Source organism: Gopherus evgoodei, chromosome 10, assembly GCF_007399415.2.
Source record: "Gopherus evgoodei ecotype Sinaloan lineage chromosome 10, rGopEvg1_v1.p, whole genome shotgun sequence".
In the NCBI taxonomy this organism is placed as follows: Eukaryota; Metazoa; Chordata; order Testudines; family Testudinidae; genus Gopherus; species Gopherus evgoodei.
Window position 1 is genome coordinate 43,590,188 of NC_044331.1, and position 13,975 is coordinate 43,604,162.

General features: G+C 47.2%; 1 protein-coding gene across 12 annotated transcripts in view; it reads right to left on the reverse strand.

The window, feature by feature from the left end:
- Positions 1-13,975, reverse strand: part of CELF6 (CUGBP Elav-like family member 6) — a 222,244-nt gene that overhangs the window by 12,738 nt on the left and 195,531 nt on the right. For 11 of the 12 annotated variants that reach the window (XM_030578566.1, XM_030578554.1, XM_030578557.1 and 8 more), the window contains one exon: positions 5,411-5,566. The exons of the other annotated variant lie outside the window; for it this stretch is intronic. In XM_030578566.1, coding sequence (XP_030434426.1) covers positions 5,439-5,566 — 128 coding nt within the window. In that variant the 3' untranslated portion in view covers positions 5,411-5,438. The remainder of the gene's footprint in view (positions 1-5,410; positions 5,567-13,975) is intronic. 12 annotated transcript variants of the gene reach the window in all.

Here is a 13,975-nt window from a genome sequence, read left to right on the forward strand (position 1 = left end):
GGGCTTGAACCAGGGACCTCTGGATCTTAGTGCATGAGCCTCTATCACATGAGCTAAAAGCCACCTGGCTGCTAGCTAAGGCTGCAGAGCCGACTCATTTAACTCTCTCTCTCTAAGTGGTCTTGGTGCCACCAAATGGGACAGAACACCACACCCAGAAGATGTGTGGGTTACAGTTGCACACCCTTTCTTAGTGCAAGACAGGAGTAGTGTGTGCATGTGTTTAATTTTGGGGTATTTTTCACCCTTTTTTGTGTTTTCAAAATAAGTATAGCTAAATTTAGAAACAAAATATCATTTCAAAATGGAAAGTTGAAACTTTTAATTTCAAAACAATACAAATGAACTGTTTTGACACTTTTTGGGGAAAAAACATTTTTTTCTGTCCAAAGCTATTCACCAAATTCAACTAGAATTTGCAAATAGTTCAGGAGTTCTGAAAAATGCACTGACAAATTACCATTTGCTGAAAATATTTTGCCTAGAGAGAGGGAGCTGTGTATGTTGGGAGAGCCTGGAGAGTGACCGTGTTGGAAGAGCTTTGTAATTATGCCTGTATATCTCTCATAGCCACATGTGCGCACATGAATCTTCAAGCCAACTGTTTGCTAATTTTGGGGAGTCTCTCAGGGGTTGACTCATTCATGTACCAGCCTTTCCTAATGAGGATCATGCCACAACTACCTGCCTTAGAGTACAACCCTGCCATCAGGCATTCCATCCCCTCTGCTCCATCCTCCTAATTAGATGGTTGGAGCTAGTTTCAAGTGTGAGTTGTATCAAAGAGGGAAAACATGCCAGCAGCTCCTTGTACAAGCTCAGCCATATATCCTTCCCCAAAATCCCTTCGGAATAATGATCTTGTGGCAACGTGGCCTGAGGCTCTAAGATGTGCAAGTAAGAGCTGAATCTGTGTACACTATTTTATCTGCTGGTGAATTCCCTCTCCCTGTGATGCCCATACCAGCCAAAGTGCATCTGTATGTGACCCTTGCACTTTGGCTGGTGGAGCTGGAGGAGATATCCTTTTCTCATCTTATCTCAGCCTATCTTCTAAACAGCATAGTCTGTTTCTTGGCTGGCTGTTCTCTGGGTGACCTATCAAATGTCATATTTGAATGTACATGTCTCTGGGGAATGTATTTTGAAGCAGGGAGAAGATGTAGACTGCTACAGGATGGCTGCTTAGTTGTACCTGACCACTCAGAGCAGCAGGTGTCAACACAATGAGAAAAGGTGGAGCTGGTCCAAATTTTGTTTTTAATCTCAAAACTGGTTTTTGACAGAAATTTGGGTTTTTGACAGAATTCATTTTTCTTGAAAAAGCATCTGAGTCCTGTGGAAAACATCAGTTTTTCAACAAAAAAATGAAATGAGTGAAAACTGAAATAATTTTGGTTTTCAGCCAAAACCAACAATATTTCAATCTGGATATGTTGCTGCAGTGCCTCATGGGAGTTGTAGTTCACGTACCTCACGAACCTATTCTCCTGTATGACCCTTAGCTGGACATTATTTCCCACAATGCACCATGGCCATGCTGCTTCCTAATCAAGAATGGGGATCATAGTGCATCCTGGGAGATGTAGTCTGACCGGGGAGCCTGTTCAACTGAAGAGAATGGGAGTATGATACACCCAAACTACAGCACCCATGAGGCACTACAGGTGCCTTTCAGAATAAAATTATTTCAGTTTTGGCCAAAATATTTCAGATTTTAACTTTTCACCAGGAATTTGACATTTTCTGTGGAAGCCTCTCCCCTCCAGTTCTAAAAGAGGGTCAAACTGCTGCATCCCCCTCAGTATTTGGAAGAGGCAGAGTAATAGGCCCCGTGTCACCGTCGAACAACCATCATGTTCCCACGAGGATTAGGCGTTAGTCCTGGACAGCCACAAATTCATGACTAACAAACATCTCTAGTCACTACTATCTACATTCAAAACAGTAATCAGCCAAAGGACAGGAATCACTTTAGAGCCAGGATTTTGGATACTCATTTAAACCCACCTAGTCCCTTAGCCTCACAGCTAGCTTAGAAATGGTGCACAAATAAGCTTTCTCACTAGATTTCGCCTACTGTTTCCTAGTTTCAGCTCAGTGTTTGCTGCTTCTATGTCCTGGCTAGAGGCAGGGAAGCAAAATGTGCCTGAAAATAAAATGGGAAGAGCAAATGAAACTTGAACAGAGCATTTAAAACCTGTGAAAGGGCTTGGAAGCTCTGGTCCAGTTGCATTTGGGTTGGAGATTGGATGGAGAAGTGGTAGTGTGATTAATACTGTGGGGAGAAGGGGCGCTCTGGTGCGTTTGAGTTTTAGGGAAGATTCAGTTTGAAAATCTGATTTTATCCAATATGGTTCAGACATCCCGAGTTCAGGCCTGACTTTCCCCAAACACAATGTCCTGTTCAGAGACCTCTGTCTGGAAGTACTGGCAGATGACATTTTGGAAGTGGAAAGGCCAGCACACTTTCAAAGCAGAGAGAGACCTGAACCCACACCCTGAATCCAAACACTCTCAATTCTTTCCCTTCTCTGAAATTCAGATCCCAATTCTGCAGCTTGAGCCGTCTCTATCGGAAAGTCCCCTTAGTGTACCTGGGAAGGGTTCGGCAGTCTGGAAGGTGAATGATCTGAATAAGTGGTGGGAACAGGCATCTGGTGTGAGTCCAGTAGGGTCAAGGACAAACCTGGTGCTTATCCCTCTGAAAACTAGCTGAACCCTGAGCAGTTAGCAAATAAACAGCTTCTAATCCTCTCTGTGGTTGGCACACCATGTGCTTGTGCATCACTGCCCTCGGCTAGATTTGGGGGACTTGCTTCAGGAGAGTAGCTACCCCATGTGTTTTTGGACATCAGTCTTGATGCTGCTATTGCATGTAGGTAGGTAGCTGATGACATCACCCTATGTGCATATGCGCCATGCATTACTATAAACAGTGCACGATGATCAGGGATCCCAGTTTTCTGTGATAAACTGCCCCAAATTCTCTAATAAAAAACATTAAAATCTCCATTTTTCTGCAATTAAAAAAGAAAAACTGAACTTTGGTTTCCCTAGCCGTCCAGAGCTGGGTGGCTGGAGAGCGGCAGCTGCCGGTCAGGTGCCCAACTCTGAAGGCAGCACTGCAGACAGCAGCAGTGAAAAAGTAAGGGCGGCAACACCATATCATGCCACACATGGCCGTCCTTAGGGATCCTATGCAGTATTATTAAACTGGTGCCCCTATGCCTGACAGCGGCCCGGGCTCGCATGTGTATTTTAGATAAGGGTGGTCATTTGAAGGATTTATTTAAAAAACAATATGTCTGAAGATCCAAGAATTTAAGGCTAAAGATGAATACTCAGATTGTGCATCTAAAAATCTATGCAAGGGTTTTTTTAGAGATGTCATTTTATAATCTTCAGCAACACACTAATGAAATATTTTTAAAGCATATTTTAAACTAACGTCTTGTAGACTAACATGTTCTAGTAAATATTACAGTAATGCACATCTGTTTTTGGGTATGGCTACACTTGCAGCTGTACAGAGCTGGGAGTTAAACCTGTCTTCATACAGCTGAGTAGGGAAAGCGCTGCCGTCTGTCCACACTGACAGCTGCCAGCACACTGTCATGGCCACATTTGCAGCATCTACAGCGACACTGGGAGCGGTGCATTATGGGCAGCTATCCCAGCGTTCCAAGTGGCTGTACGTGCTTTTCAAAAGAGGGGAGTGGGGTGGAGTGTGACAGGGAGCGTGGGGGAGAGAGAGAGAGTGGATTTTTGGAGCCGACACTCTGTCAACAGCTGCCTTGCAAGTTCCAACGCCCTCCCCTACCTCCTCTCACTCACTGAAAGCAAACAACAGCTGTTTTTTTTTCCTCACAGACCAGATAAGCAGCCTCCCTGAGACGAACCCCCCGCCCCGTGCACCGTGCTGCTTCTCTCCTCAAGCCCTCTCTCTCCCCCTCTCTTCAAGCAAACACTAGCTGTGGGTGTTCCAAAGGGAGCCCCCCTGCCTGCCTCTGTTCATTCACAGCAAACACTAGCTGTGTTTGTTTTTTTGATAACCAGCTCCAGAGCCCGGCGTTCACAACAAAACAAAGAGCGGAATCTTCACTTAAAAGGATTATGGGAAGCTTCTGGAGGTCAGTTGCAGTGTACTAAGATTATTCCCTGTTTACACTGGTGCCCCAGCGCTGCAGTAGCAGCACTATACTCTTTACTCCTCTCGTGGAGGTGGAGTACGAGCAGCGCTGTAGCCATGGAGATACAGCGCTGTATGTGCCTTGCCAGTGTGGATGGAGAGTGAGTTACAGCGCTATAAAGCCGCTAACAGCGCTGTAACTCTCAAGTGTAGCCAAGGCCTTTGTCAGTAAATTCAAAAACTGGCAGTATATACCTGGGGGTTGGCAAATGCTTGTTAAATGGCTTCATTACCACTTGAATGGCTCTTTAACAGTTTCAATGTTGTGCTAATAGGTCTGGCAGGCTGGAAGAGTTGTTCACTTTTAAGTACCAGATCCCTTCTGGAGGAAGACACAACAGGCTGCAGCAGCCAGCTGTGGTGGGAGCCTGCAGGAAGGGTCAGAACAGGGATAGGAAGAGGTGAATGGGTGGACACTAAGACCCAGGAGTGCCCCAAATGTTCAGGTGACCTATGCAGCTGTGCATCTGCATATGCCTAAGTACGGCCCTGATGTCAACCTTATTTGTGCACTGCTGCTGGTGATGGCACTGCCTTCAGAGCTGGGTGCCTTGCCAGCAGCCACCGCTCTCCGCTCTACCTTCAGAGCTGGGCAGCCAGAATAAAACCCAAAGATTCTCTGTAAAAATGCAAATTCTGTGTTTTTCCATGGCAAATGGATTTCTAGGATCCCTGCTGATCAGGGACTTTGCAGTGGTTTGTGGCTGCATATGATACACACAAGACACCAACTTGAAAGGAAGCAACAATAATAACAATATCTAGCACTAAGTGATCTCAAAGTACTTTAAAAAGATGGCAAACATTATTATCACTATTTTTCAGATGGGGAAACTGAAGCCCAGAGAGGGACAGTGACTAGCCCCCAGGTCACCCAGCCAGTCAGAAGCAGATCTAGGAGTGAGTCCTTATCTGGCGCTCTAGCCACTGGACCACACTGATTCAAACTCAGGACTACCAGGTCCGAAAGAATAAGGCAGAGCTAAAGGAGCAGCTTTAATAGCTAAGTCAAAGGTCCAACACTCTCCAACAAATGGCAGTGGTGCACAGATCAACAGAAGTCAGCATCATCCTGGCATGAATGAAACAACAGGAGATGCCATACTGCCCCCTGGCTTCCTAGCAGCAAGCACAGATGATTTGGTGAAAACACCACCCTACCCCCACACTCTCCTGCTTGTACCACAGTTGGGGCAGTCTGGTCTGCCAATGCCTTACCTGTTTGCAGGGCCAGGGTGAGCAGGGGTCAGTAGGGTCTGTTGGCATCTTTTGGCCGCTTTAGTTGGACCTTTAGCCTCTTCATGCCGATCTGGAAGCCGTTCATGGCCTGAATGGCTGCCTGAGCACTAGTTGGATTGTCAAAACTGACGAAACCTGGGGGTGAGGGGAGGGGTGAGAGGGGGGACGGAGAAGGAAGGACACAATTCATCACCAAAAGCACCAGAGACCCTCTCCACTCATCACCACAAGTGCACTCCAAGCATCCAACAGTAACTGCTGGCCAAGTGCAATGGGATTACCCAGAGGGTTCTGGCGCAGGGGAGGGAGAGGTGATGCTGGGAATATTGTGATCACAGCCCTCCGCATTCAATAACCAGATCTCCCTAAAATCATGAGATTTAAATTCATACTGTCTGACTCCTGATTTTGGAACTGTTAAGCGTGGAAGCAGCCTTCCAATGGGAAGTGCCAGTCCATCTTTACTAGGGGCACACTCACTTCCACATGGAAAAGTTGTAAGGAAATGGCCTCTATTTTGACTATAGGCCTCGTGTGGCTTCAGTCCATTTTAAAGTAATGGCAGACAGCAGCCATTTTGAATAAGGGCCAGTCTTGGTGAGAGTTCTGCCAGAAATCAGGAGATTCTGAGAAGCTATGTCTGCCCCTTGCTCCCAATGCAGCCCTCCACTCCTACAGTATCCTATATTCCGAGGCTAATTATGAAATAAGTCACTCCCCAAAGAGAACAGGCTTGTAGAAGGAGTCAAAGGAAAGCCTTTTAAAGCAAAAGCCACATGCTTTCCCTTACCCTACTGCTGTTACAGAATGGAAAGATGTAGCCATTAAAGAGAAAAACAACTCACTTTTAAAGCCAAGAGGTTTATGCTTCTGTCACAAAGGATGCTTGGGCTGCTTTGGATATAATATAATAAACATGGCACCCTGCCAAACTTTCCCCACACCTGCCATTGAACGGGAAACCTTGAATCTTGGCGGCATGAGAACTTTTTCCCTCCATCCAATTTGTTTGAGTGCTGCCTCTGTATCTCCAGCTTTGAGGCTAGAACCTAAAGAACCACCATTCTGCAGGAGATATGGCACAGGCTCTACTAATAGCAGAAAATACAGCACAGGAAAGGCACCTTCTCCCAAGACTATTAGCCCAAATTTACAACTTCTCCAGAGAGTTGAAAAGTTTAGTGATGATTCATCTGAATTTTTAAGGGCTTAGATGAACTGCCTGGTGCAACACAGCAGTTGCCTGGGAGAACACCTGGCTGCAGTGGTGGCGGGCTGCCTCCCACCCAGGCTTGGCTTCTGGGACAGGGGCAGAGAGCAAGCCGGAGTACCCTTCCTGCCCAGCATGCTCGGAGTCAGCCCCTATCTCTGGAAGCCAGAGCAAGCCGCTGCCACCCCTCCCTAGCGAGTCTCTCTTCCAGGCAGCTGCTGCTGGACACGGGAAAGGTGGGCTCCAGCTCACTTGGCCCCTGTCCCTGAAGCCAAGCCAGCATGGGGGGCAGCCTGCCGCCATTGCAGCCAGATGCTCTCCCAGGCAGCTGCTGTGCTGCATTGGGCCAGACCTAGCTGCCCAGGAGAGCAGCTGAAGGTGCCAGGGGCAGGGGGAGCCAGTGCAGCGGGAGGATAGAGTCCCCTCTACCCCCACAGGTAACATGGGGCGGGGGGCGTGCAGGGGACAGGGCTGGGGGCAGGGCAGGGAGGAGACACCTGGGGAGGTCACGTGTCCTCCCCTTTAGCTGGTGCCCACCCAGTATGGGGAGGCACCAATCATCTAACCCCAAATTATGGGAGGATTTGGAATTCAAATCTGTGTATGAATTTTGTAAATGGGTTCTATTTTTATAGTGGTTTCAACAAAACTCAGGAGATTTAAATCTCTGAATTTCCAGAGAATTGGAGATCTGGGACCTGTTTCTCTGCCTTGCACCCTGTGTTGTCATTTACAGCTGAGCAAAGCGGGTGTACAGTGCTGCAACTTAAGATTCTGCAGCATTTTGCAACCACTTTGCAAAGGAACAAATGACATCACAGGGTACAAAGCAGTGAAGAATCTGGCTCCTGGAAATTAATTTTGTCCTAATCTCTGCTCTGGACTCTGTTGAAGTTTGCCCTTTGCTAACACTGCCCTTCCTGCATGTTCACTTAACCAGTTCCAATTTTCGCTGGGCTTCGCCATGCTTGACATCAATCCAAGCATCCACATTAAAGACACCCAGACTTTAATCAAGAGTACAGTCTCCAAAACAACCACCAACTGCTCCAGCATTTAAAAGATTCCCCCCAAAGCATCCTCCCAATTCCCTACTTGGCTGGCAGAAGACCTCAGCTAAATCCAGGAACTCTGACATACAGCACATGGTGCCTACAACTGCCTGAAGCGTCAACCTTACTCACAAGAGGCTGATGTGGTGGTATTGCATATTTGAAAGGCTTCTCCTGTCACCTATTGTTGTATCTTCTTGCTAACATCTGCTGCAATAAAAAAGTAACGTGCAATAACCTCAGAGTTCCAGTGTGCATGGCAGCTCCATTTGTACCTGCATCTCCTGAGAACTGGCAGCCAGTCCCAGCAGAAGGGCATTTTAATTGAACACACCATTTTCACATCCTGGAAAGGGAGCACATTGAGGGAATGGATACTTTCCTACCCACGGATGGCAGGTGGCAACTCTGCAATGCTTTCCTCCTTTCCTTTGAGCGTCAGGGAGAGGCACCACGGAGCACAGCAGCTGTTAATGTAGCAGGGCTGGGGGTAGGAGGAGGACAGAAGCAGCAGCAGTGGTGGTAACATTATGAGAATTGCAGCACAGCAGAGCCTGTCTTATCGGTGTCAGTAATGATCTTCCCAGCACCTTCCAGCCTAGGATCTCAACACGCTTCACAGCCACTAATGAATGAAGCCTCATCTTCATGCCAATGTGAGTTAGTGAGTATAAGTGTCATTTGATGTGGGTTGTGTATGGAAAGAGGGACAATGTCTCAGCCAAGGTCATGCAGCAAGTCACTGTCAAAGCTGCGAGTAGAACCCACATCTCCTTCCCACACTCCTTTGTTTTAACCACCAAACAGTGCTCCAGCCACAAGGTGGCATTTGTGCAGATCCCGTCAGAGCTACCTGAATACAGTTTGAATGTGCAGCCTCAGAATAAGCTTGCTGAGTTGTGTGGGGCAGTAACAATTTTGATTGTAAGCTGGCAGGACATTACCAGTGTCCCGCATTCACTTGGGGAAGATGCAATGTCATTAACCCTACAATATTTGCCTGAAGACGGCTGATGTATGAAAGCAATGCTTGTGTTGTGACATGCCAACATTGGTATGGGGGGGAGGCAGTTCTGTTTGACCACCTGAATGTGAGTCTTCAGCAAGAAAGAGTAGGTGTGGATTGCCAAAACAGAAAACAAACCAGGGCCATCAGGTGTACCTCCACATACACCACAACCACACCATACACCACCACAACAGCAAGAGCAGCAGCAATCCCCTTTGGAGAATCAAGTGGACACAAGAAGGAGGCAAGGCTGCACACTATCATGCTGGTTAAGTCTAACATTGATGACCAACTTGTACCAAGAATTATTAAGTCCAAGATAGGTGCTAGAGGGATTAGGAGATAAGCTATTGGAACTGGAGTCTGTCGCCTCTACAGCATTGGTTCAAATGCAGCCCAGGTCAATAGCAGCCGTAAGTTGTTCCCATCTGGTGCACCATCTCTCCAGTTTTCAGAGTAGCAGCCGTGTTAGTCTGTATCCGCAAAAAGAACAGGAGTACTTGTGGCACCTGAGAGACTAACAAATTTATTTGAGCATAAGCTTTCGTGGGCTACAGCCCACTTCTTCGGATGCATGGAATGGAACATATATTGAGGAGAGATATATACACATACAGAGAGCGTGAAAAGGTGGGAGTTGTCTTACCAACTCTGAGAGGCCAATTAAGTAAGGAAAAAAAACCTTTTGAGTGATAATCAAGATAGCCCAGTACAGATAGTTTGATAAGAAGTGTGAGAATACTTACAAGGGGAGATAGATTCAATCTCCCCAGTGAACATCACAACAGGCATCAACCGGCACCTTTCATGGCAGGCTGAGCAGAGAACTGAATAGGCCTGCAGAGTGACCCAGCTTCTTACGCTCTGGGATAGTTGTTGGAGAGATAAGGTGGGTGTACCTTTTATAACAGTCACAGGTCAGACCTGAAGCACACTACCAAGGCGCAGGACGACGGGAGCCGTGTGTGTGAACCTACGCTTGCCCTGCCGCTGCCCACGTCCCCCCACCCCCACTTCTGTGGATTCATGGCATATACCGGTGTCCAGGGCGGTTAGTCTGGGGCCTTTCACAAACAGGATAGCCATGGAAAAGAGAAACTGGCAGGAGGGAGAAACTGATGTCCCCCCCTGCAAGATAAAGGACTATATGAGCATAAAGAGCTCTGCACACTGACAACCACATGAGAATCCAGAGGAAAACAGACCATACTACTCACATAGAGTACTGAAAACCCAGTGCAGGAAAGACTAAAAATAGCATGTACAAGAACAAGTGCCACTCCAGGAATTTCACAGCCGTGAACCTCGCCTTTTGAGCTAAATCACAATCAGTATCAGAGAAAATTCCAGCATAGCAACAGTGTAGCATGGAAAGGGAAATGACTTACCTGAACTTGTGCATCTCACTGCAGGGTCTCATCACCTAGCACCAGAGTGCCATAACTCTCCAAACTCTGAAAGGTTTTTTAACCCTTACAAGTGGTGGTAACAGGGCTCTTATTATCTGTCACATGCCCTCCTGCTGAGCTGAAATGCTGCCTTTGGAGGAAGTGGTCAGGGCCGATTGTGCAGGAGGTGAAGCTCCCAAAGGAACACACTAACCAATCACACCTCACAAGACAAAATAAAATAAAAGTGCAAAATCAACTCCTCATGCAAAGGGAGCCCCCCAGCTCTGAGGAGGGGAGACTCCCCACCAGAAAAACCCTTAATATCCCTATTAAGGAACTATAACAAGAAAGAAAACAACCCAAAAATAATACTTACTTTCTTAATCCCTGTTGCTCTCTGGGCAAAGTACAGGCCCACTAGAATAGGCACAATTTAAGCACCGAACCTGAGGGGAGCATTGCCATGATAAACACTTGTCCCCATCTTTAGAGGCTCTACCTCCCTTTTGGACTCAATAGGTGTTTTAGAGCCAGAGGACAGAGCCACACCATGATGCACAGTAGGTCTGGACACCTCACTGGCAACTCCAGCTGCATCATATGTTAATTGCAGAGCGGAGTCTGATCTCTCGCAGGGACATCCTTAAGGGCTGCACAAGCTCTTCTTCAGCAGAAGGAGTCAACAACACTTTATCAGGCTCTGCATTCTGCACAGGATTACTACTGGGAAGAGGGGAATTATCTGTAACAGGATCCCTGTCTACACCAAAAGAGCCAAGTAGGCTACTGAGAGGGTCTGAGCCTTTCCTGGAAACATCTCTTGGAGGTAAAAACAGGGAAACCCGGAGACTTAAAGGAGGTTTTTCAGCTAAACCTTCAGGTTGGTGTGGTTCAAGTGACAATACAACAGACTCAGGAGGAACATCTGCGGTCCAGGATACATAGATATATAGTCGGTGTAAACCTCCTTAGAATCAGTCACTAATGGGGAACCAAACATAGCCACTGGGGTAACCGTGTCAGGGTCTCCTCTGGCAAGATGCTTGGGGTACAGGGGTTGGCTCAGTAATCAATGGAGTATCCATTCTCACATTGCTCCAGAGGAAATAAATGGTTTCTGTTCAAGGTCTTTAATGGGCCGCCATTCTTTTCAAGCTTTAGTTGGGAGACAGGTAGTGCAGATATTTGACTTTCCAAAATGGAGGGCAGCAAACCCCAACTGTATGCAAGGTTGTGTTTTCCTGGGAGCCCAAGATTCCTGATAAGAACTCAATCACCCAGTTGCAGATCATAGTATTGCACCTTCTGATCATAATCGTCTTTATTACCTTGGTTCATCTTATCGTCTATGGCGTGAGCAAGCGAATAAACAGCATGCAAGTCTCTTTTTAATGTAGCCATGTACTGAAGATGGGTGGAAGGACCCATCTGCTGAGAGCCCCCCAAAAAGAAGTTCATCAGTAGTCAAGCTTCTCGTCTTAACATTACAAAATATGGAGAATACCCTGTGATCTCATTTTGCATACAGTTTTAAGCATGCACAATATGGCTAATGTGCTAGCTCTATCTAGATTTCTGTTAGGGATTTAAAGTTCCCGACACATTAAGCAGGGTCAGATTAAAGCATGAAATTTGCATTCCTCCATCATCTGGGTAGCTTGGCCCATTTAGGATTCAAAGTAATCCTCTCCAGCAGGAGTAGCTTTTAACCGGAGGGGAAACTCATCTTACAGTACCCAACTCCCTCACAGGGTGACCGAGTACAGCCTTCCACCAATTATCCTAGTGCAGTTATCAGATACTCATTCATAACAGATGCTGGTTTAACGATGGCCATAACATCTTCCAGCAAAGCCTTCACTTTAGCTGCAAAATCAGCAGTCCCAGCTGGTATAGTCTCCTCTTTTGGGCACTCCCAGACAGAAACACAGGCCAGGGGCCAATTTCACCCACAATCCCAACTTTCTGGAGTACATACATTGGGTCCAAGTCAGCAGCCGCTCTCACCAATACAGCCACAGTCTAGGTATTAGAGTCACCTCAGTAACCATAAAAATCATGGTCTTCCCAAAGATTTTCACAGTTCCCAACACCTAACAGTGTGACCTTACCCAGGATAAGGGCTTGACTGGGTGGCATGCCAATCTCTACACCAGGACGTTAGCTTACCATGATGGAGGAGATACTAAAGTTCATTAAAGAAATAAGAGTCCTTTAAAGTCCAGTAGGGTTCAGGAAAATAATCAGAACTACAATAGCATAAAATAGATACAAAAGGTTTCTTGCTGCAGAATTTCAGGCTGGCAGAAGGATCCCAATGGTGCCTCCAAAATGTAACCCCTCCTTTTCTCCCTGGATTATCAGGAGCAAGCAACACCCCCCTGTGTGCCTGATGCTGTCAACAGTGATGGAGATCCTGAATATCCCAGTGATGATGGTGGATAGGTAGGAATCCTCGATCCACTCCTCTGCTGCAGTCCTTTTACTTGTAACAAAATTAATCCTGGCTGGGCCCTGCACACACCCACTGGGGAGCCTGGGGAGCCTCCAGGAATAAACCTGAGATAATCTATGCAATGGGGCTAACCCAAAAATATCAGTTATACACTCTCTGCAAATAATACCCACTTAGACTAGAGTTAGCACCCCTTCACTCCACAATTTAGAAAAACACGCTGTAACAGATTGAGAATAATTAAAATGTCACAATCATTTTAAGTTAGTACACTGCCACCAGTTACCCTATCCCAGAATGGGGCACTCCTCTTAATTTCAGAATTCTAGACCCTTGCGTGGGCGCATTTAAAGATCTTGAAGCTGGGGCCTGGAAAGCTCTGTGGATCCAGTAAGGCAGTCCAGCCAAGGCAACATGGGGCAGAGTGAATCTAACCTGGGGTCATTCCAAGCTGCACAGCCCCTGAGGATGGGCGCTGTTAGAACCAGAGGGCAGTAACCTGGATCCTGTTCAGCCAATAAGATTATTTAGTCTCTTCTCACACTGAAGTCTCTTTGCTGTCCCCCTTCCCCTTTACACACTGCCCCAACAAACAAGGCCGTGGTTCCTCCCACTGCCGTCACTGCAAGCCAGCCTCAGGCAGCTCTGGGCACCACCGCAGTCTCTGCCCTGGCTCCACTGACGCCCAGCGATCATAGGTGCTGGAACTAGGGGTGAGGGGGGCGCTGCAGCACCCCCTAACTTGAAGTGGTTTCCATTATATACAGGGTTTACAGTTTGGTTCAATGGCTCACAGCACCTCCACTGTACAAATTGTTCCAATACCCCTGCCAGCAATAGCCTGCCTGGCTCCTTGCTTGGTCCAAGCCCGGAAGTTTCTCAACAGCAGCTCCCAGCTGGGCTAGAGCTCCATAAAGCAACTGCCATTCCTGGCCAGGGGTCCAGTAACACAGCCTCAGCTCCCCACAAAACGCATGTGCCTCTGCATCCAAAACCGAGGCTTCAAGGCCTCACCCTAGGAAATGGCAGTCAGTCTCTTCCTCTAATGTTTTGGGAGTTGTAGTCTCCAAGGCTGGATTGCAGCCCTCAGGATGGTCCTGACCAGGACACCCACAATTAAGTTCAGAGGCCCATGGAACAAGGGGTGCCTGTTTTCAAAATGTGGGGGTCAGGTGGATCAGTCAGTAGTGCCTGAAGCACACCCATGACAGACGCTGAAGCCCCTGTTACCAGTGATACCACATGACTTTCCATGTGAATCACAGAACTTCACAGGAACTTGGGACAGCTCTGCTGAGATCACATTAATATCTGGTGTCTCACAAGACTCATTGTGGGGGAGGGTGAACTCAAAAGTGTCAAGCCCTGCACGAACCTGACACTAGGGGCTGCAGAGACCCTGGCCAACCTTCCACTAATGAGAGAGC